This window comes from Dermacentor silvarum, unplaced genomic scaffold (genome assembly GCF_013339745.2).
Source record: "Dermacentor silvarum isolate Dsil-2018 unplaced genomic scaffold, BIME_Dsil_1.4 Seq219, whole genome shotgun sequence".
Taxonomy (NCBI): Eukaryota; Metazoa; Arthropoda; class Arachnida; order Ixodida; family Ixodidae; genus Dermacentor; species Dermacentor silvarum.
The window spans coordinates 14,766-36,449 of NW_023605878.1; the positions used below are offsets into that span (position 1 = coordinate 14,766).

A 21,684-nucleotide genomic window follows, 5' to 3' on the forward strand; every position below is an offset into this window, starting at 1 on the left:
GTGCGCCCCTGCACATGTGCTTCTCCTGACGAATACGGAATCACTTCTCGCATCGGGGTAAATGCTGACAAATTTGAAACGGCACTGTTTTGGCAGATGCTGTCAAAGAAGACACTACCGTATTTTCGCGCACATAACCCACCCTTGCATATAACCCGCACCACTCACTTTGAACTCCACGAAAAAGAAAAAAATAACCTCAAGTATAACCCTGTCGGGATATGGGGGGATGCCAACGGCCCTCTGCCTCGACACACCGAGCCCCGCGGTTGGCGCATGCCTGTGCATCAACCGCGGTCCGGTACAAGCTCGAGGAAACAATAGACGACAACCACGTGTACACTCGGAAAGCATTTATTACGACTGCAACTAACACTTTGAGCAGGCCAGCTAGCTATAGTTGACATCGCTGAGGGTTCCCTCGAAGAGAATAATACACTAGGTAAAGAAGGGCTTCCGACTTACCAACTGGGGAATACGGGCGGCCGCGGCGTTTGCCACGGCAAGAACGCGGTTGACTAACCACGTGCGGGAATACGGGAGCGGCGGCGGAGACTTCCGCCATCGCCGCTTGCTGGGGACCAAAGAGACCCGGGCGATATCAGCGGGATCTCACGTGACCCACCCGGTGGCGCTGATAGCGCTTGCGATTCCCGCGCGCCGCCCGCGGAAGGAAAGTTTCCCCTCTCTCAACTCTCCCTGTCACGCATGCGCTTGACACGACGTTCGCTGCCCGTGCGGCGGTTATGGGACCCGAGGATTCCCACATCCCTCCACCCTTAAATATTGCCCTACGGCGGAGAAATCGCTGGAACGACGGCATTGACCAAGTATCCGGGCAGATGCGATGGTAAACTCCGGCAGGAAATGTCCGAATCCACGTTGATAGGCAGCACAGTCCTGTGTGGCGGCCGCCTACATGTGGCAGCCGTCACAGTGGTTGACGATGACGGGGGCTGAAGATGGCTTGCCCTCAAGATGCGCGCCGCAATGTCCCCCCGGGAACAGCGGGTCAGGACTGTCTCGAAGCGGCGCGCGCGCCGGCACGATGAACCTCGCCCCGACGCACCCTCGTGGGAGTATGATGGTAGGCCTCCCTCCTCGTGGCTGCCATGTGTTACTGCACCGGGCCGCGAACAGGGAGGGGCCGAGACAGCAGGCAGGGACGTGGACCATGGCAGCAATAGCAAGTCGAGGCAGCTTCACTCGTTCTGCAAAGTCGCTCAAATGCACTCCAGAAACACTTAGAATTAAGGCAGTAGAGGCCGCCGCAGCGTCTGCCGTCTGACACGATGCTGAACCACCCGTCTACCGCATAGCTTTATGCGGCAACGAGAAAAAAAAACAATCCAGTTCGTTTGAATGAAGTTATACGCTTCAACCGAATTTTTCCGGTCCGATCCAGAGTGAAAGTGGGCGATGCTCGTATGAACAAAGCGCTCTCTGGTCCCCCGAGATTTCGGTTATTCCGGCCGCAAAATATTGGGTCCATCTGAACAAAATAAGCTTTCTATTTCAAACGAGGTTTCTCCGCTCGGGCGCGTATAGTAGAACTAGCGAATCCGGTTGCACCCGCTAAATGTCACGGCATGGTCGTCTTCGAACATGCGACCGGCAGCTCCGCAGAGCCTTAGGCCTAATCGCGTCCATGACGGATACCAATGCCACAAAAGACCCACAAAGGGTTCCAATGAGCCGCCGCGAGGAGATGCAGGCCTAGCTAAGCGGTCCCCGCTCGCTGCTCAACACGCAGCTTTCGAGCCGACTCCTGGGACTGCGGCCCGCTGACGTCCTAGCCAGCGTTTCCGGCGCCCGGTTCCCAGAGCCACAGATACAGAAAGGAGGCTATTTACATATGTACAGGGAAAATCGACCACTGCGTCGGCTGCTGCACTCACTCGCTTCGGGCGTACTCTTAAAAGAAAACTTGCTGCAAATCTCAGCGTCTACACGAGTTCGGCGACACTGGCGCAGCGTTAACTCGCCCTCAAGAAAGCACACACAGATCTAGCTAGCAATCACGCCTTCGGCTGAGGCCTAACGCTGGTCCGGACAGATCGTCGTCCCGTTTTCCAAGAGCTTGCCCCACGTTGGGAACGCCAAAATGTCAGGATACTGGGGGGATGCCAACGGCTCTCTGCCTCGACACACCGAGCCCCGCGGTTGGCGCATGCCTGCGCATCAACCGTGGTCCGGTACAAGCTCGAGGAAACAATAGACGACAACCACGTCTACACTCGGAAAGCATTTATTATGACTGCAACTAACACTTCGAGCAGGCCAGCTAGCTATAGTTGACATCGCTGAGGGTTCCCTCGAAGAGAAAATACACTAGGTAAAGAAGGGCTTCCGACTTACCAACTGGGGAATACGGGGGGGGCCGCGGCGTTTGCCGTGGCAAGAACGCGGTTGACTAACCACGTGCGGGAATACGGGAGCGACGGCGGAGACTTCCGCCGTTGCCGCTTGCTGGAGGCCAAAGAGACCCGGGCGATATCAGCGGGATCTCACGTGACCCACCCGGTGGCGCTGATAGCGCTTGCGATTCCCGCGCGCCGCCCGCGGAAGGAAAGTTTCCCCTCTCTCAACTCTCCCTGTCACGCATGCGCTTGACGCGACGTTCGCTGCCCGTGCGGCGGTTATGGGACCCGAGGATTCCCACAACCCGCACGCTTATCCGAAAAAATGAGCACTAGGAAGTTACAACTACGCGCAGCCATCATTTCGTTTTCAAAACAAATTTATTTCAATGCGACCGCCGCAACGTTGTCAGCGCTGTCATCCGAATCACTGCTGCCATCCGAGGCTTCATCGCTGGTCTTGAAGATGTAATCGTCTTCGGAACCATCTCGCAGCAGCTCTGTTGCCAATTGCTTCAGCAGCAGCTATGATCTTCAGTTTCTCTTTCACTGTGAAAGACTGCCACCGAGACACACTCATGATGCCCAAGGCTGGCCAACTGTGCAACTGGGCTGGGCGTACAAGAAACGGCACCTGACTCGTGCGAAAAGTGTGTGAAAAGCACACAATACCCATACCGAAAAGCATTTTTCTCCTTTCATGAAGTGGCCGAACAGGTGGCAATAGCCATGGCAATGAGGGACCCCGAACGTCCTTACGTGTACACAGATTCGCGATCAGCGGCCAGAGCATTAGCCTCGGGCTCCATATCGCGGGAAGCGGCGGCCGTCCTCGGCAACAAGGGAGCCGTGGGTCATCACATCGTCAAATGGTTTCCGGCCCACATGGGAGCCGACGTGCACCTCGACTTTACCAACACCAACGAGCTGGCGCACAACCACGCGCGAGGACTCACGCACCGCGGTGATCGTGGCGAGCGAAGTGGCGGTGAGGGAGGGGAGCACCGAGACCCGCTGCTCACCTTCAACGAAATAACAACGCACTATCAGCTGTTGAGGAGGGCCTTCCCGCTCCCCCACGATAAACTCAATAGACCACAGTCATCGATATTCAGAATGCTTCAGACAGGGTCGTTCCCCTCGAGAGGCAGACTGAGCCTTTATTCACCAGAGGTAGAGCCGCAATGTCCAGATTGTGGCGTATCATACTGCTCGCTGGCACACATGCTCTGGCAATGCTCCGCGTTAAGTGACACCATGTTCAGTAAAGAAGAAGACTGGGAGGACGCCCTGTGAAGCAATGACCACTAGACCCAGTTCCGGGCCGTCCAGAGGGCTCACGAAAGAGTGGAGGCTCACGGGCTTCCCGTCCCAACGTGGGTGCGGCCCGCGACCCCTGCCGACCACTAAACCAAGAGTGGGTGGAGAGGGGTTCCTCAGGACTCTATTAATAATGTTATTTCCTCCTTCCTTTGATGTAATAGTTCAGCGGAAATCCGCTAGGTGGAGATAAGTAATTAAAGGGAAACTGAGACTTCCACCCAAATGTAGCAATTCGCTACTATGGAAACCCAACCGGGTTCCTCGAAAGAAAGCCTCGCAGTTGAAGAAAAATTCGTCCTGGTCCGGGACTCGAACCCGGGACCACCGCCTTTCCGGGGCAGCCGCTCTACCATCTGAGCTAACCAGGCGGCTAGCAGATGGCAGGGCGAAGTCGAATTTGTCGACAACTCGAAGCAAAGGCAAGTGTTTGATGTAATAGTTCAGCGGAAATCCGCTAGGTGGAGATAAGTAATTAAAGGGAAACTGAGACTTCCACCCAAATGTAGCAATTCGCTACTATGGAAACCCAACCGGGTTCCTCGAAAGAAAGCCTCGCAGTTGAAGAAAAATTCGTCCTGGTCCGGGACTCGAACCCGGGACCACCGCCTTTCCGGGGCAGCCGCTCTACCATCTGAGCTAACCAGGCGGCTAGCAGATGGCAGGGCGAAGTCGAATTTGTCGACAACTCGAAGCAAAGGCAAGTGTTTGATGTAATAGTTCAGCGGAAATCCGCTAGGTGGAGATAAGTAATTAAAGGGAAACTGAGACTTCCACCCAAATGTAGCAATTCGCTACTATGGAAACCCAACCGGGTTCCTCGAAAGAAAGCCTCGCAGTTGAAGAAAAATTCGTCCTGGTCCGGGACTCGAACCCGGGACCACCGCCTTTCCGGGGCAGCCGCTCTACCATCTGAGCTAACCAGGCGGCTAGCAGATGGCAGGGCGAAGTCGAATTTGTCGACAACTCGAAGCAAAGGCAAGTGTTTGATGTAATAGTTCAGCGGAAATCCGCTAGGTGGAGATAAGTAATTAAAGGGAAACTGAGACTTCCACCCAAATGTAGCAATTCGCTACTATGGTAGCGAATTGCTACATTTGGGTGGAAGTCTCAGTTTCCCTTTAATTACTTATCTCCACCTAGCGGATTTCCGCTGAACTATTACATCAAACACTTGCCTTTGCTTCGAGTTGTCGACAAATTCGACTTCGCCCTGCCATCTGCTAGCCGCCTGGTTAGCTCAGATGGTAGAGCGGCTGCCCCGGAAAGGCGGTGGTCCCGGGTTCGAGTCCCGGACCAGGACGAATTTTTCTTCAACTGCGAGGCTTTCTTTCGAGGAACCCGGTTGGGTTTCCATAGTAGCGAATTGCTACATTTGGGTGGAAGTCTCAGTTTCCCTTTAATTACTTATCTCCACCTAGCGGATTTCCGCTGAACTATTACATCAAACACTTGCCTTTGCTTCGAGTTGTCGACAAATTCGACTTCGCCCTGCCATCTGCTAGCCGCCTGGTTAGCTCAGATGGTAGAGCGGCTGCCCCGGAAAGGCGGTGGTCCCGGGTTCGAGTCCCGGACCAGGACGAATTTTTCTTCAACTGCGAGGCTTTCTTTCGAGGAACCCGGTTGGGTTTCCATAGTAGCGAATTGCTACATTTGGGTGGAAGTCTCAGTTTCCCTTTAATTACTTATCTCCACCTAGCGGATTTCCGCTGAACTATTACATCAAACACTTGCCTTTGCTTCGAGTTGTCGACAAATTCGACTTCGCCCTGCCATCTGCTAGCCGCCTGGTTAGCTCAGATGGTAGAGCGGCTGCCCCGGAAAGGCGGTGGTCCCGGGTTCGAGTCCCGGACCAGGACGAATTTTTCTTCAACTGCGAGGCTTTCTTTCGAGGAACCCGGTTGGGTTTCCATAGTAGCGAATTGCTACATTTGGGTGGAAGTCTCAGTTTCCCTTTAATTACTTATCTCCACCTAGCGGATTTCCGCTGAACTATTACATCAAACACTTGCCTTTGCTTCGAGTTGTCGACAAATTCGACTTCGCCCTGCCATCTGCTAGCCGCCTGGTTAGCTCAGATGGTAGAGCGGCTGCCCCGGAAAGGCGGTGGTCCCGGGTTCGAGTCCCGGACCAGGACGAATTTTTCTTCAACTGCGAGGCTTTCTTTCGAGGAACCCGGTTGGGTTTCCATAGTAGCGAATTGCTACATTTGGGTGGAAGTCTCAGTTTCCCTTTAATTACTTATCTCCACCTAGCGGATTTCCGCTGAACTATTACATCAAACACTTGCCTTTGCTTCGAGTTGTCGACAAATTCGACTTCGCCCTGCCATCTGCTAGCCGCCTGGTTAGCTCAGATGGTAGAGCGGCTGCCCCGGAAAGGCGGTGGTCCCGGGTTCGAGTCCCGGACCAGGACGAATTTTTCTTCAACTGCGAGGCTTTCTTTCGAGGAACCCGGTTGGGTTTCCATAGTAGCGAATTGCTACATTTGGGTGGAAGTCTCAGTTTCCCTTTAATTACTTATCTCCACCTAGCGGATTTCCGCTGAACTATTACATCAAACACTTGCCTTTGCTTCGAGTTGTCGACAAATTCGACTTCGCCCTGCCATCTGCTAGCCGCCTGGTTAGCTCAGATGGTAGAGCGGCTGCCCCGGAAAGGCGGTGGTCCCGGGTTCGAGTCCCGGACCAGGACGAATTTTTCTTCAACTGCGAGGCTTTCTTTCGAGGAACCCGGTTGGGTTTCCATAGTAGCGAATTGCTACATTTGGGTGGAAGTCTCAGTTTCCCTTTAATTCCTCCTTCCTGCATGCCGAAAAGCATCTAACCAGACTATGAATGTGGATCAGGCAATAACCTTTATTGGCCTCTTACAGGCTTAACACGTCGATGTCGATAGGCATGTGGACAATGCGGACTCTGGACGGCAGGCCGCGCGTTGCCGTGAAGCCGACCCCCACCCCCTTTTGGTGCGGGTTATATGCGAGAAAATACGGTAAATGTGAAGGGCCACGGAGGCAAAATGAGCACTATGCTCCAGTTTATAGCTCGCTGTCATGGATGGCTCGGGCAAACTGCGGCCGTACGTTATCGGCAAGAGCAGATCACTATTCTGCTTCAAGAATGCAAAAGGCCCACCAGTATGATCCACAAGAAAGCGTGTATGGCGCTCAATCATTTCACCGAGTGGCACCGCATATGGTACGCCAAACTGGAGATGCTGCGCCACCGGGTTTGTCTGTATCGTATGATGCGATAAAGCAAGACGACAGCCTCGGGTTGCTGGAGAACGAACAACTGCTTTTATTCGAGTGTGCTTATATACATGTTGGTGGCAAGAGTGACAGCATGCGCAGAACACCGTCTACGCATAGCGCATGCTCGGTTCAGATAATGCACTCAATGCATCCCCTCTGTTTGAAAGGAGACAACACGGAAATGGAAACTAACACAATAAATGCACTTTGCGTAGATTACATGGCTGGTTCATCTGTACGACAGTTCCGATGTTATTAACACAGGTTACACATCTGCTTCACGGCACTTGCACAAAGTTTCAGTTGTAAGTCAGATGGCAAAGGGGTTTACATTGCCGTAGCGACCTCCTGAGAGCCGGAATAGATGACGCACAGGTTGGGGCTCTGGACACAGTAGGCCCTGCGGCCCTTGGCACTGGTGACGCTTGTGTTGAACTACCTTCATCGTCGCATTCGACAAGCTCTGGAGGATCTCTATGAAAGGCTTCTTGAGTGGGTAAAATTGTGTTGCCGGTTACGTCGCAGTAGCCTACCTCCCTCTGTGAAGACGTAGGGCCACGGTTGAGCCAACGGCTGTATGACCTTTGCTTTAGTAGTCCACGGCCCGTTCTTCACTCGTACGACATCTCCTTTCCTTAGAGGAGCCAGTGGGCGCCTGTTGGTCTCCATTTGACGGTGCTTGAAGACTGGGTTTCTTAGCTTCCCTTGGATGCACGGCAACGTCGAGTGCAGGATCCGACCCTGGAGCAGCTCCGCAGGCGATCGGCTGTCGGCTTCCAGCGTTGTAGTGCTCTACGAAAGAAGCTTCAGCCAAACATCTTGTTTAGCTGGCATGGTTTTCTTTTAAGATTCTCTTCACTATCTGTACACCTTTTTCAGCAAGGCCGTTAGACTGCAGGAATCCTGGACTGGAGGTAACATGCCAGAACTCGTATGCTCGTGCAAATGCAGCAAATGCCTTGCTTGCAAATTGTGGGCCATTGTCTGTACACACCTCCATGGGGATACCGTATCTGGCAAAGATAGCCCCGATTGATTCGTTGACCGCTCTCACCGACGTTTCTGTGAGCATATCTACTTCGGGGAAGTTTGAATACGCATCGCACAGGTACGATTTTTCGTCATAGCGAAAGAGGTCTATACCAACCCTATACCAGTTTTGGTCTAGCACAGGACGCATCTGCAGTGGCTCTCGCGGCTGGCAGTACGCATACTTTTTGCAAATTGCGCAGGTCTGAACAAATTTGTCAATATCAGAATTCATTCCGGACCAAAACACTGAACGCCGCGTTCTTAATTTACTCTTATTCAAGCCAACGTGTCCTTGGTGGACCCTTTCTAAGATTTCCTTTCGCATGTTTGCTGGTATTATAATCTTGCAGCCTTTAAGAAGGAAGCCTTTGACTTCAGATAGCTCGCCAGCAAATTACTTGAGCTGTCCTTCGATAGGCAGGCCGGCAACAACGCTGTTATGAACAGAGGTTAAGTATGGGTCCTTGCTGGTTTCCGCTACAAGCCGGTTCTACGTGTCGTCACTGACAAGTGATGACACTAAACTTGCAGCATGCACGTCTGCGTCGTCACTTGTGATGTCAGCCCCGTCGTCTTTGATTGAAGCCCGTGATAACATGTCGGCGAGCACCAGCTGCTTCCCTGGAACGACGCACAGGTCGATGTCGTAACGCAATAACCGCAGGAAAAACCGCTGCAGCCTGCACGGAATATCACCTATTGCTTTTTTTATAGATGGCAATCAAGGGGCGATGATCAGTTTCTACTATGACCTTGCGTCCATATACAAAGTGGTCAAATCGTTCACAGCCGTACAGAATGGCCATTGTCTCTTTCTATTTGAGAATACCGCTGCGCCGTATCCGATAATTATAGATGGCAATCAAGGGGCGATGATCAGTTTCTACTATGACCTTGTGTCCATATACAAAGTGGTCAAATCGTTCACAGCCGTACAAAATGGCCATTGTCTCTTTTTCTATTTGAGAATACCGCTGCGCCGTATCCGTTAATACTTTCGACGCATATGCCACGGGTTTCCAATGGCTGCCATGACGTTGCAGAAGCGTGGCACCCATTCCATTTTGTGACGCATCGCAGGACACTTTAGATTCTTTTTTGTGATCGAATATTGCTAGCAATGGGTGTTAGCTCAAAGTATCGCACAGTTGTTTCGACTCGTATGCGTGGTTTTCTGACCATTCAAAAACCGCGTCGTTCTTGATCAAGCTTCTGAGCAGCGTTGTTTTCTGAGTGAGCGAACTTGGAAAAATAGTTTACAACACCCAGCATTCGTTGGACTGCCAGCTTGTCTGCGGGTGGCAGCATTTCTATCATACCCTTTATTAGGGAAGGGCTGGGCCCGATGCCTTCAGCACCAATAACGTCACCCAGGAATTTGATCTGTTCGACGCTGATTGTGTACTTTGCTCGCGTGAAAGTTAAGCCCACCCGTTCTGCAGCCTGTAGTGCAAGGCGCAGACGCTCGTCGTGCTCTCTCCTTGATGTACCCCAGCTTAGTATGTCGTCAACATATACTTATACACCAGGGACTGCTTCAAAAATTTCATTAGGCGTCTGCTGAAAAACCTCTGGCGCTGACGAAATGCCAAATGGCAACCTCAAAAAACGGTAACGTCCAAACGGCATTGACAATGTACAAATCCTCGACGTTTCTTCGTCTAACGGGATTTAATGGAACCCAGAAATTGCATCTAATCGTGTAATGACTACGGCGCCTGCGAGTTCTGCTGCGATATCTTCGCGTCTCGGCATTTCGTAGTGTTCCCGCTTTAGATTTTCATTAATCTTTCGGGGATCAATGCAAACACGAAGCTTGCCGTCCTTCTTTCGTACAAGAACAAGTGGGCTCACCCAATCTGTAGGTTCCTTGACTTTGACAGCTAATCCGGCTCACTCCGTGCGCTGTAGTTCTTCCTTGAGCGGTTCCTGCAGGGCCAGGGGCACCCGGCGAGTTGTTGGGATGACTGGTGTTGCTCCCTCGCGAAGCACCATCCTGTAGCATCGCTGAACGCAGCCTGTGCCAGAAAACAAGTGGGGAAAGTCTTTAACAACTTTCTCTGAGCTCTTTTCAGATACACTGTGAACTTGTCGGGACAGAAGTCCTGCTTCTTCACATGCTTGCAGGCCAAGTATCGCTTGACGTCCGTTGCGCACAATGAAGAAGTCCACTATGGTTTTGTGACTGTCAATTTCCACTTCTGCCCTGATAACACCCAAGTGTTTAAGCAGACCCCCACCGTACAAACTCAAGACCGCACTGCTCGGTTGTAGTGGTGGCTTCGGGTGCATTTTTTTATAAGGTCCGAAGGGCAGCAAGTTGGCTCCAGATCCTGTGCCAACTTTGAGTTGCATTAACGCATTGTTCACGCGTGCTTCTACAGCCCAGTCTATTGTTCATCTTGTTAACAGAAATCTCGAGGACGTCAAAGTCGTCTTCAGAATCTTCCAGTTTGTTTACATTAGCATTCGCCCTACAGCAAACTGCGAAGTGGTTCTTTTTTTGCACTTTCTGCGTGCCTTTCCGAACGCAGGGCAATTACGCAGATCGTGTGTTTGCCCGCATTTCCGAGACCTTTAGTCTCTGCGCCTTTCAGTACGTGTCACAGGGCTTTGATTGCGCACCGGGTCAACCTGCTTTATATCTTGATTCCAAGCTTCTTGGTGCGAAGCGGATATTTCTGCCACCTTGCAAGCTTTCTCGGCATTTTCCAAGGTAAGCTTGTTGCCTGCTAGCAGCTTCTCTCTCTATTTAGTATCCCTAGTTCTGAAAACAATTTGGTCTCGGACCATTCAATCCATCAATGCATCAAAGTTGCATGCTCGGGCTTGAGTCTTCAAATCCCTCAGGAATTGTTCAGTAGGCTCACCCGGCTCTTGGACCCTTTTCCGGAAGACGTACCGCTCGAAGACTTCGTTTTGTTGGGCGTCGCAGAACTCCTCGAACCTCTTGACCACCGTAGTGTAGTCAAGGTTGCTTTCGCCTTCCGCAAAGGTGAAGGTATTGAAGACCTCAATGGCTTCTTCGCCTGCGATACTCAGAAGAAAGGTGCCTTTCGCAGACTCCGGGCAAGGCTTCTTGCCAGTGGTTTCGGCTGACGCCAGGAACAGGTTGAATTTCTGTGTCAACAACTTCCAGTTCCTACTGATGTCCTCTGTAAAATGTAGTGGGTCTGGTGGCTTTAGAAATTCCATTGCTGTTGTTTTCCAGGCGCTCCGGAATGCCTATCAAAATCGGTGAAATCCCACTTCTGACACCGTGTATCGTGTGACGCGATAAAGCAAGACTACAGCCTCAGATTGCTGGAGAACGAACAATTCATTTTATTCGAGTGTGCTTATATACATGTCGGTGGCAAGGGTGACAGCATGCGCAGAACACCGTCTGCGCATAGTGCGTGCTCGGTTCAGATAACACACTCGATACAGTATTCTCGCAGACAAAAGCTTCTTGCAAACAGCATTTCAGGAGTCTGACCCCAACCTCCACTTAGACGGATCTTTACATTAGTTTGAATTTGCCAAGACCACTGCACGCCACATCCGCACTTCGCGGAAAGAGCCACTGTGGCACACAAGAGCTGTGCGACTCGCGGGTGCACGCCCAGTTACCTGTCAAACTGCCTTGGCTGTTCTGAAAACTGAACGGCACTTTCAAAACTAACAGCGTGCATGTGTAGTGTCGGCAGTCAACCACCGCAGAGGCCGGAGTTAAAGGGCCGAGAACGAAGAGAGTACTTACCAGGAGGCGTCCCGAGTGTTGAGTGGCAAGCAAGAGACCCACAGACTTTTAAGGACAATCGAGAAACGAGGATGACTGGTTTCTACAGAAAATCAGTTCCCAAATCTGGTACAACAATCCGCCTGGCTCGTTGCCCACGTGTGACGATCGGCCGTTTAAATGGCGCATATTAGACAGTTTGAGTTTAACGTTAGCGTAATAGCGGGGTTAAGGGAAATAGCGTTATCGTTCCACAAACGAACTTTGCAGAAAGAGAGTTTTAGTATAGCGTGATAGCGTAGTTTACGTGTGGGACACTATTCCATTACGCTTTCAATTTCGCATACATAGGGCACCTAAGTCTATGTGTGTGTGCGTCCAGAAAGTGCGAGAGGCAGCGCAATGGAAGCCAGGAGCGCGTTGTATTTTTACTTCCCATGTCCGCATATCTGCAGCGAAACCCACAAGCAGTATAAGCCGCCTACCATAGCCTCCGAAATGTTCCCATCTCAGAGGCTATATGCCATTGTCGCGCCTATCTCCCGACTTTACCGACAGGCGGCGCTCGCATCTCGGAGAAAATTTCTCTCGTTAGGCCTAGGCGCGTTCGAAACGAGAAGTGATCTCGAAAATTCCTCAAGATTAGCCTTAACACTCTCTCGTCGAAGCGGCATGAGACTAAGCAAAAGCCATTTACGCTGTCATTTGCTACGAATGAAGTGAATTCTACAAAAACAACGCCAAATTCAGTTCGAAGCAGGCGACCGGGACCGCCGCCATGTTTTACGTAAACTACGTAAACCACGCTAACACGGTAACGTTAACTCTGAGAAATAGCGTGCGCACGGTAAATGGTATGGGTCGTTTAGCATTCTGCGCATGCGCATTTCGATCCCGCTATTCCGGTACGCCCGCTATTCCGGTAACCACGCTAAACTAAAACTGTCTATTGTAATGGACATGCGGCCGGGCGCGTTCACGTGCGATGATGGCGGCACGGCGTGTATCCATAGAGGCTAGTTTACTTTCACAGTGCGTCTATTTCTACCTTTTCTTGAATAAAAATGCACAACACTCACTTCGACTCGCGCACCACGCACCGCGGTCTTTTAGGGTTAGCGTTGCGAAGACCATTCTGCAGTGCGAGCAACTTGCTATGTTTGTGAGCAACAAATAAGCCTACTTTTGGCCAGTTGACATGCACTTGGAGAAGCAAATTGGCAAGCTACGGCTTTTCACGATCATGGCTAAACTGTAAGAGACATGCGGAGAGTGTCAGATAGGCTTCAGATAGTGATTTTATATTTCAAATGATCAATACATCGAACAGTTTCACGATTGTCGTCAAGATCGATATATCTGGGCTCGACTGTAGTGGCCGTTTTGTCGACTCTTGACTCAGTCACCCATAACATTCTTTTCCTTAACTTTTCGAGGGTCACATTTTTTTATGCGGGTTTAAATTCTTCAGAGCTACTTATTTCAGGGCAAAAATCAAGCATAATCTTTAGGTGACCATAAAGCGACCAAAGTTGTTGAAATATGTGCCGTTTAAATATGGTTTATTCCTGAATACATGAATGAAATATAATTTTTTACAAATATAATAAAATTCATCATCAGCATCAGTAAACAAGACGAAGCAGGATTACTAATTTCTTCTACCCTTCAGAACTCGTAGGCGAGCTGGACCAGAACGAGGGTTGCAATGTCGGCACATTGGTAATGCATCTTGAATAGGTTTACCGTTGCGTGAGACAGGACAAAAGAAGACACACACAGCACTATGCGTGTCCATGTGTGCGTCCTGTCTTTTAATCGCGCTATGGTAAACCCATTCAGGATGGACCAGAACACATTCACCCTAAGCTCTGGTGATTCCCCCTGCCTCAAAGCACCATTAATGCGAGTCTTCCAAAATATCACGGTGGCAGCCACTACAAAGCAAAGCGAGAAATCAGTTTTGCCGGAAGCTGAGGAGTGGCAACACATTGAGTTTTTTTTTTCTACAAGTGATGGAAGATTGCAGCACTTCCAGAGTGACGCTTCGTTTGAACATGTACGGCGGTCCCCTTCAAAGGGCCAAGCAATAGGTCCATTTCATTAAGAGTCATTTTTGAGATGTCAATCATGTGGTTTCTCATTCAGCTACATTTTTATTTTTAATTTATCTTTCCAACCTACCCAATTGTGTTGCCACTTTGGATTGCATTTAAATGCAGATGGCAGAAAAATTACCATGGATAAGTCTTTAAATTTCTTGACAACTAAACTCAACAACTACATCAGTGACTTGGCGCAATTAGAAACCTACTAAGCCTAAAGCAACCTACACAACCAGATTTCCAGAATACTGGTACACACCTCACTCACGTACCAATTACGGCAAGCAAATGCTATGTTCAAGACTTCCTAGGCTACTCAATGAACTGTTGAGTAATGAAATTGATGTACTGTCGTGTTCACCAGTTGATCTTTTTAATCTTTTTAGCTTTTTTCATGCCTCTAAATAATTCAGTTGTGTCTTTCTTTGTGTTTAAATTATGTCTGATTCAGTTATGATTCAAATATGTCTTTCTTTATTGACTAGATGATTAATGTTGTTGTATTTATATAATCGCAATTGCTTTATATAGTCATTACGAAATATGTTGCTCCACCCTGCTGCTTGGATGTTTCTGGGTTCTTGGGACCAGTCAAGCTGCCATGAGCAGCTTTTTTCCCACTTTCCCACCCCAACACTGTAATGTACATGTTTTGTAGAAAATAAACATTCATTCATTCATTCATTCATTCATTCAAAAACATCCTGGTTTGGCACTGCGAGAAGGGTAGACATTTTCTGTGGTGGGTGTGTGTCTCCGATTCTTCTCTGTTCCCATCTGAGTGATATTTTCCACTGTCTGTGTCTTACATAGTCGCCCAGAGACAGCATTACGACTTGGTCCTTTAAGGAACGCGTCCATTTGGATGTGTGGATACTTTACGAGCATAGTCAGTCCACACAGTGGTTACGGTGCTCAGCTGCTGACCGAAAGTCAGCGGTCGCATTTCCATGGAGGCGAAATACTAGAGGCCCGTGTACTGTGTGTGATGTCAGTGCACATTAAAGAACGCCATTGTCGAAGTTTCCGGAGCCCTCCTGCTGCATGCCTCATAATCATATCATGGTTTAGCACGTAAAACTCCAAATATTCTCATTGTTACAAGCGTAGCTCTCGCACTTGGAGAGAATTTTCGAGTCTGACACGGCCACGTTTAGTGGCAGGAGGTTCCGAACGTTCCGCAGGCGCCTTTCTTTTTTTCGGTCTTTGTCAAGTGAGCAGGGCAGTCGGGGAAACTTCCGTCGGCACGGCGTCTTTTGTCAGAGCCGCCTTTTGTGGTGCACTCACAAGAACGTGTAATTTGTAGACTGCTTCTCATGTCTTCGTCACATACCTCCGCTCGAAGTGCTTCTCCTTTCTTGCACGGAATCGCATTGCGCCATATCTTCAGGCGGTCTGCTTCTCGGGGTGCAGGAAAAAGCGACACTTTTTCAGTGCAGATCTCGTAGCCAGATTTGCACCGTGGCAAAAAAACACTTCTTGCCCATTTCACAGTTTGCTCACATGAATAGCACAGCTTGTCGTCGCACAAAAAGAATGAAAACAAGGGCGCAACGTCGCGAAAACTGCTTCGACTAGATGGCGACCGCTCGTCCACAAATGTGCAATAGGGGCCGGCTCGTCCGAATGTCGGCCACGCGACCGCTCCTGCCATCTCGCGCCGTGATGGAGCGGACGCACCGTAGTTCGACGCAGCGAGTGCACGGCGGCGGCGCTCCAACGTTCCACCTCTACTTCTAACACCGTGGTAGTGATGAACAAGATACAGAGGCTCCTTCTATAACTAGCTTTGAAGGTAGAAGGGCCCTGCAAGACCTGTCCCGGGGAAAAGCAGCAGGAGCATATGGAATAACAGTCGATTTAATAAACGATGGAGGAGATATCATGCTTGAAAAAGCTTGCGGCCCTTTGGACGCAATGCCTCATGACTTCAAGTGTACCAGAGAGCTGGAAGAACGCCAACATTTTACTAATCCCTAAGCAGGGAGGTGCTGAAGAATTGAAGAATTATAGGCCATTACCTTGCTTTCAGTATTGTATAAATATTCACCAAGATAATTTTCAATAGAATCAGGGCAACACTTGACTTCAGTCAACCAAGAGAACAGGCTGGCTTCAGGAAGGGATATTCTACAATGGATCACGTCCATGTCGTCAATCAGGTAATCGAGAAATCTGCGGAGCACAATCAACCTCATTATATGGCTTTCTTAGATTATGAAAAGGCATTTGATTTAGTATAAATACCAGCAATCATGGAGGCATAGCGTTATCAAGGAGTACAACAATGACAAAACTTTTTATTTCAGTTTATAGTATACACTGCAGACAAAGGAAGATTGGGCTAAAGGAAGCATACGTGAATATCTTGGGAAATATCTACGAAGATTCCGCAGGTACCTTGGTTCTCCACAAGTAGAAAGTTACTTATCAAGAAAGGGGTCAGTCAAGGAGATACAGTCTCTCCAATGCTATCCACTGCATGCTTAGAAGAAGTATTAAAGCTATTAGACTGGGAAGACAGAGGAGTGAGGATCAATGGCAAATATCTCAACAACCTTCGTTTTGCAGATGACATTGTCCTGTTCAGCAACACTGGGGATGAATTGTAGCAAATAATTGAGGACCTTAACCGAGAAAGTGTAAGAGAAGGGTTAAAGATTAATATGCAGAAGAAAAAGGTAATGATCAGTAGCCTGACAAAGGAGCAAGAATTCATGATCGCCTGTCAGGCTCTAGAGTCGAGCAGGAGTATACTTATCTAGGTCATTTACTCACAGGGTACCAGAGTGGCAAGATGGGCTTCTTGTTTCATCATGAAGGCAGCATTTGAGCGCTTAGTAAGGACGAGGACAAAGATGGAGACGTACGAACATACAGGCGCTACTCACAACAATGAAGTTTATTGCCTTGACCACGCCGAACAATATAGTGCCATGGAAGTACGTCACCGACCACGTGAGCCACATTGCTCGTGGGGAGCAGGGTGACAAAACAGGGCGTGCAAACAGCAATGAAAATTTACTTGTACATGCGCAAAAAAGCAAGTTCCTTGTCACTCAACACTAGGGAAGTCTTACTAGTAATACAAGAGTCACCATGATAGTTTATCTGCTCACTCTCGATTATTAGACGGGTTAGTTCACACTTACTACTTCCAACTATCTGCATTTTGTCAAAAAGAGGGAGACACCCACAAGTATGGCAATGAATAGCTAGAAAACCATCTGAAGGCGTTTTGTTAACTTTGTAGTTGTGCTCCTTGAGCCGTTCATTTACGCAGCGTCCCGTCTGCCCAACGTAACATCGGCCACACTTCAACGGGATGCGATAAACGACGCCCGATCTGCACTCAGTGAACACATTCTTGTGTTGCTTTTTTCAGCTTTTCTTTACTTTCTCAGTCGAGTCAGTAGTCCTAAATAACCTACCCAGCTTGCTAGGTGCTGAGAAAACAACTTGTACATTGTCCCGAGCAGCTAGTTTCTTTAGATTGTGTGACACTTGATGGATATAAGGGATAACTGCTACATTACGCTTCTGAAAAGGAGGCCTAGCATCCGCGTTGGAAGAACCAACACCGGTTTTCTTGCGCCGAAGGACACCCTCTGCGACTGACACCAACACATCAGTTGGGTAACCGGACTTTAAAAGCCTTGAAACTTGTTCGTTGAAGCTGGATGGCACTAAATGACAGCAAGACTTATCAAGTGCGTTATTGAAGCACATCTTAGTAATACTACGTTTTATCAGTTTAGAATGGTTAGAACGAAATGCTAAAAGCGCTTTGTTAGCTCTGGGTGCATAACACCAACATGTGTGGTGATCAGTGAACACTAATTTCATGTCTAGGAACCTAATGGTACAACGTTAGCAGGCATTTCGACAGTCACTACAAGGGGAGAAAGACAATTACGTATAGCTGATACGATGTCATCACTCTCTTTTTGTAGCAGCTCAAAGGAGCAATCCAGGAACACAATAAGATCATCCACATATCTAAAGATTTGCACGCATTTGCTAAAACATTCTAGGCGATGGGACAGGCCACGGTCAATTTTTGCTAAGAACAAATCGCTTAACACCGGTGCAAGACAGGAGCCGATACAGACTCCTTTCTTTTTAAAAAGGGAATGCTATTCCATTGAATGAATGTCGAACAGAGATAAAAGTTAAGCATTGCTAGGAAATTGTAGACGAAGATACCAGCTTCACAGGAAAACTTAACGGATCCGTATTCATCAATGCATTCCACGACGCAACGTAACAAATCATCATGTGGCAAGGAATAATATAGATCTGTCACATCAACTGAAAAGGCTTTCAACCCAACGTTTGCGTGGGCCTTCACAAATTCAATCACTTCATTAGAATTATTTCTCAGAAATGGATCTTTTATTTCCAGCCTTTTCAACATGTCATTTAGATAGGAAGCGACTTGCTTTTGCCACGTGCCTTGCTCCGAAATGATGACTCTAAAAGGAGTCAGGACCCGACTGAGAAAGTAAAGAAAAGCTGCAAAAAGCAACACAAGAATGTGTTCACCAAGTGCAGATCGGGCATCGTTTATCGCATTCCTTTGAAGTGCGGCCAATGTTACGTTGGGCAGATGGGACGCTGCATAAATGAACGGCTCAAGGAGCATAACTACAAAGTTAACAAAACGCCTTCAGATGGTTTTCTAGCTATTCATTGCCATACTTGTGGGTGTCTCCCTCTTTTTGACAAAACGCAGATAGTTGGAAGTAGTAAGTGTGAACTAACCCGTCTAATAATCGAGAGTGAGCAGATAAACTATCATGGTGACTCTTGTATTAGTAAGACTTCCCTAGCGTTGAGTGACAAGGAACTTGCTTTTTTGCGCATGTACAAGTAAATTTTCATTGCTGTTTGGACGCCCTGTTTTGTCACCCTGCTCCCCGCGAGCAATGTGGCTCACGTGGTCGGTGACGTACTTCCATGGCACTATATTGTTCGGCGTGGTCAAGGCAATAAACTTCATTGTTGTGAGTAGCGCCTGTATGTTCGTACGTCTCCATCTTTGTCCTCGTCCTTACTAAGCGCTGAAATGCTGCCTTCACAGGGTACCCTGGACATGAGGAAATTTGCAAAATAAAGATGGGTCGGAGTGCATACGGTAGGCATTGCCAGAGCCCGCCTGGGCGCTTACCACTGTCTTTGAAGAGAAAAGTGTACAATGATTGCATTCTACCGGTGTTAACATATGGGGCAGAAATTTGGAAGTAACCAAGAAGCTCGAGAAGAAGGTAAGGACCATGCAAAGAGCGATGGACCGAAAAATGTTAGGCATAATGACAAGAGACGGGAAGAGAGCGGTGTGGATCAGAGAGCAGACTGGGATAGCCGATATTCTAGCTGACATTGAGAGAAAGAAATGGAGCTGGGCAGGCCATGTAGGGCAGATGGACCATTAGGGTGACAGAATGGGCGCCAAGGGAAGCACAGTCGGCAGAAAATTTAGCGGGGTGAGGAAATTAGCAGGCGCAAGCACGGACTGCTGGGAGAGGCCTTTTCGTCCTGCAGAGGACATAGGCTGATGATGATAATTGAGTGGAATGGGCAGGGTTCTTTACCTGAGATTCGTAATAGTCAAGAGACAGTTGTGGAAGTGGTCGTAGGTTTGTGTGTGGTGAATACACTCCAGCAATCAGGGGCGGATCCAGGTTTTTTCTGAGGGAGGGGGGGTCAGCTTCTGTCATTGATGATGATGATGATAGTATCCTTTCTTATTTATCGAAATTCACCGTTTCTGCTCACGATAAACCCGCGTTTGATACGTCTAGAGCAACACCTGTAGCCCACCATGGTGGCTCAGTCAGCTCAGGCGTTGCGCTGCTGAGCACGAGATCGCGGGATCGAATCCCGGCCGTGGCGGCCGCATTTCGATAGAGGCACAAAGTGAGATGATAGTAGTCGCTGTGAACAGTCCAATTAACTAAAATTGAACAATTATTCTTTGTCGACTGCAGTAAGTGGGTATGTTTGCATTGAAAACTTAGAGGCAGTCGTGTTTCTTACTGTAGTCAATAAAAAGTTAATTGTTCAATTTTAGTCAATTCGGCTGCTGACAGCGATAATTATCACCTTTGTGTCCCCCTGGCCACATAACTTATTTGCGCAAGTGCTCTTCACGTGCCTCCCAGTGCCTAACTTTAAGAAAACCATAATGCTTAATTTTGAACACCTGGTATATCTAGCCTGTATTGTTTCTTAAAATAAAATTTGGGATGATCTGTTGCAGGTTCGTTATAAATGCGTAAGCACGGACCTGACTTTGGCGTTCTGTTGGGACACATTGATTTCCTTAAGGAGATCCTTTGTGTTCGGCTGAGACACCTTCGTTTGCTTTGGTGCTCCAACGCGGCAACCACTACGCTGGTTGTTTACAATATGCGAATCACCACGTATGAAGACTCACGACGCCACCTACAAGAAGAACGATGTGTTTTAGTAGCCGAGAGCGCGAGCCAGCATTTTCATGTTTTGTTTCCCGCGTGACGCCATCCTTTTACACAAGGCGCGCATCTGCTCCCGTTTCTCTAACCACGCAACGCCATCCTTGGCCCGCGCGCTGGCGTTGACCGCTGACGTCACGCTCCCCCACTTCGCAGCCGCTGCTCGAGACTTCACCCCGCTTCGCGAGAACGCCCACTCAGATAAACGGATCCAGCAGCTTTGACCCTACTATGCCTAATGTACGACAATAAAACTGCGAAGTTACAATGAAAAACTTGTAGCGTACTGCGCTCGTACTGGATATTGTCAACGTGTAGCTGTGATTACAATGAGTGCTACAGTTAAAAAAAAGTTGCCCATGCGTAGTTCTTAGTTTAGCTGTTAGTTGTTATTATTTATACAGGGTTTGTCCGAAAAGTAATGTCAGTGAGTCGATTAAAAAGAAACTATTGATCGGATCGGTACAACACAATAAAATGTTTCAAAATAGGCTCCTCATGCGTCGTCACATTGCTTCTATCGAGATTTCCAACCATCGAAGGCGTCACTGACGGTAGGCCTCCTTAGGAATGTCCTTTATAGCCTTGGTGTAAGCCTCTTCGACTTTGCCAACTGTCGCGAAATGATGTCCTTTCATGGGAATTTTCAAGCGCAGAAAGAAGAAGCCTGGGAGAGCCACGTCAGGACTGTAGGGCGGCTGGGGAACCGTTGGCATCTTTCAATCGGTCAGGAAGCGGGTCACGAGGAAGGCGGTGCAGGCTGCATGGTCCGTTGTCATGGTGAAGTTTCCAATCGCCCCCGATATCAGGCCGGGTGCGATGAATCCTTCGTTTGAGTCGCTTGAGCACTTTCACATAGAATTTGGCGTTCACGGTTGTGCCATGGGGTACAAACTCATGGTGGACAAGGCCACTGATGTCAAAGAACACAATCAGCATGGTCTTGAACTTTGACTTGCTAATTCTGGTCTTCTTGTGGCGAGGGGACGCCGAGCTGTGCCACTTGGCACTTTGCCTTTTTGTTTCGGGGTCATATTCAAACACCCAAGTCTTGTCACCTGTGATGACATTGTCCAAAACGTGGGGGTCACTTTCGCACAAGTCCCAAACCTCCTGTCATGTTTCAACTCGGCTTGATTGTTGGTCGTCCATTAATATTTTGCGCAAGATCTTCGCGCACACTTTTCGCATTTGAAAATTGTTCGTGAAAGTCTCGTGAACGGTACTTTTTGAAATGTTTACTGTCTGTGCCACTAAATGGACACTCAAACGAGGGTCTGAGTACAAAAGATATCTCATGCGCGTCACATTTTCGTCGCTGATGGTCGTTGATGGCGGTACAGCGCGGGCTTCATCGCTGACCTCTTCACAACCTTCTAAAAAGATGTTGTGCCCCCGGTAAACTTGACGTTCTG

General features: G+C 48.8%; 1 protein-coding gene across 1 annotated transcript in view; it reads right to left on the bottom strand.

The window, feature by feature from the left end:
* Positions 1 to 9,824: 9,824 nt before the first annotated feature.
* LOC125941756 (uncharacterized) overlaps positions 9,825 to 21,684 on the bottom strand; it is a 33,930-nt gene continuing 22,070 nt past the window's right edge. Inside the window, exon 3 of the mRNA XM_049659589.1 lies at positions 9,825 to 9,985. Within this exon, the coding sequence (XP_049515546.1) occupies positions 9,851 to 9,985 (135 nt within the window). The 3' untranslated portion in view covers positions 9,825 to 9,850. The remainder of the gene's footprint in view (positions 9,986 to 21,684) is intronic.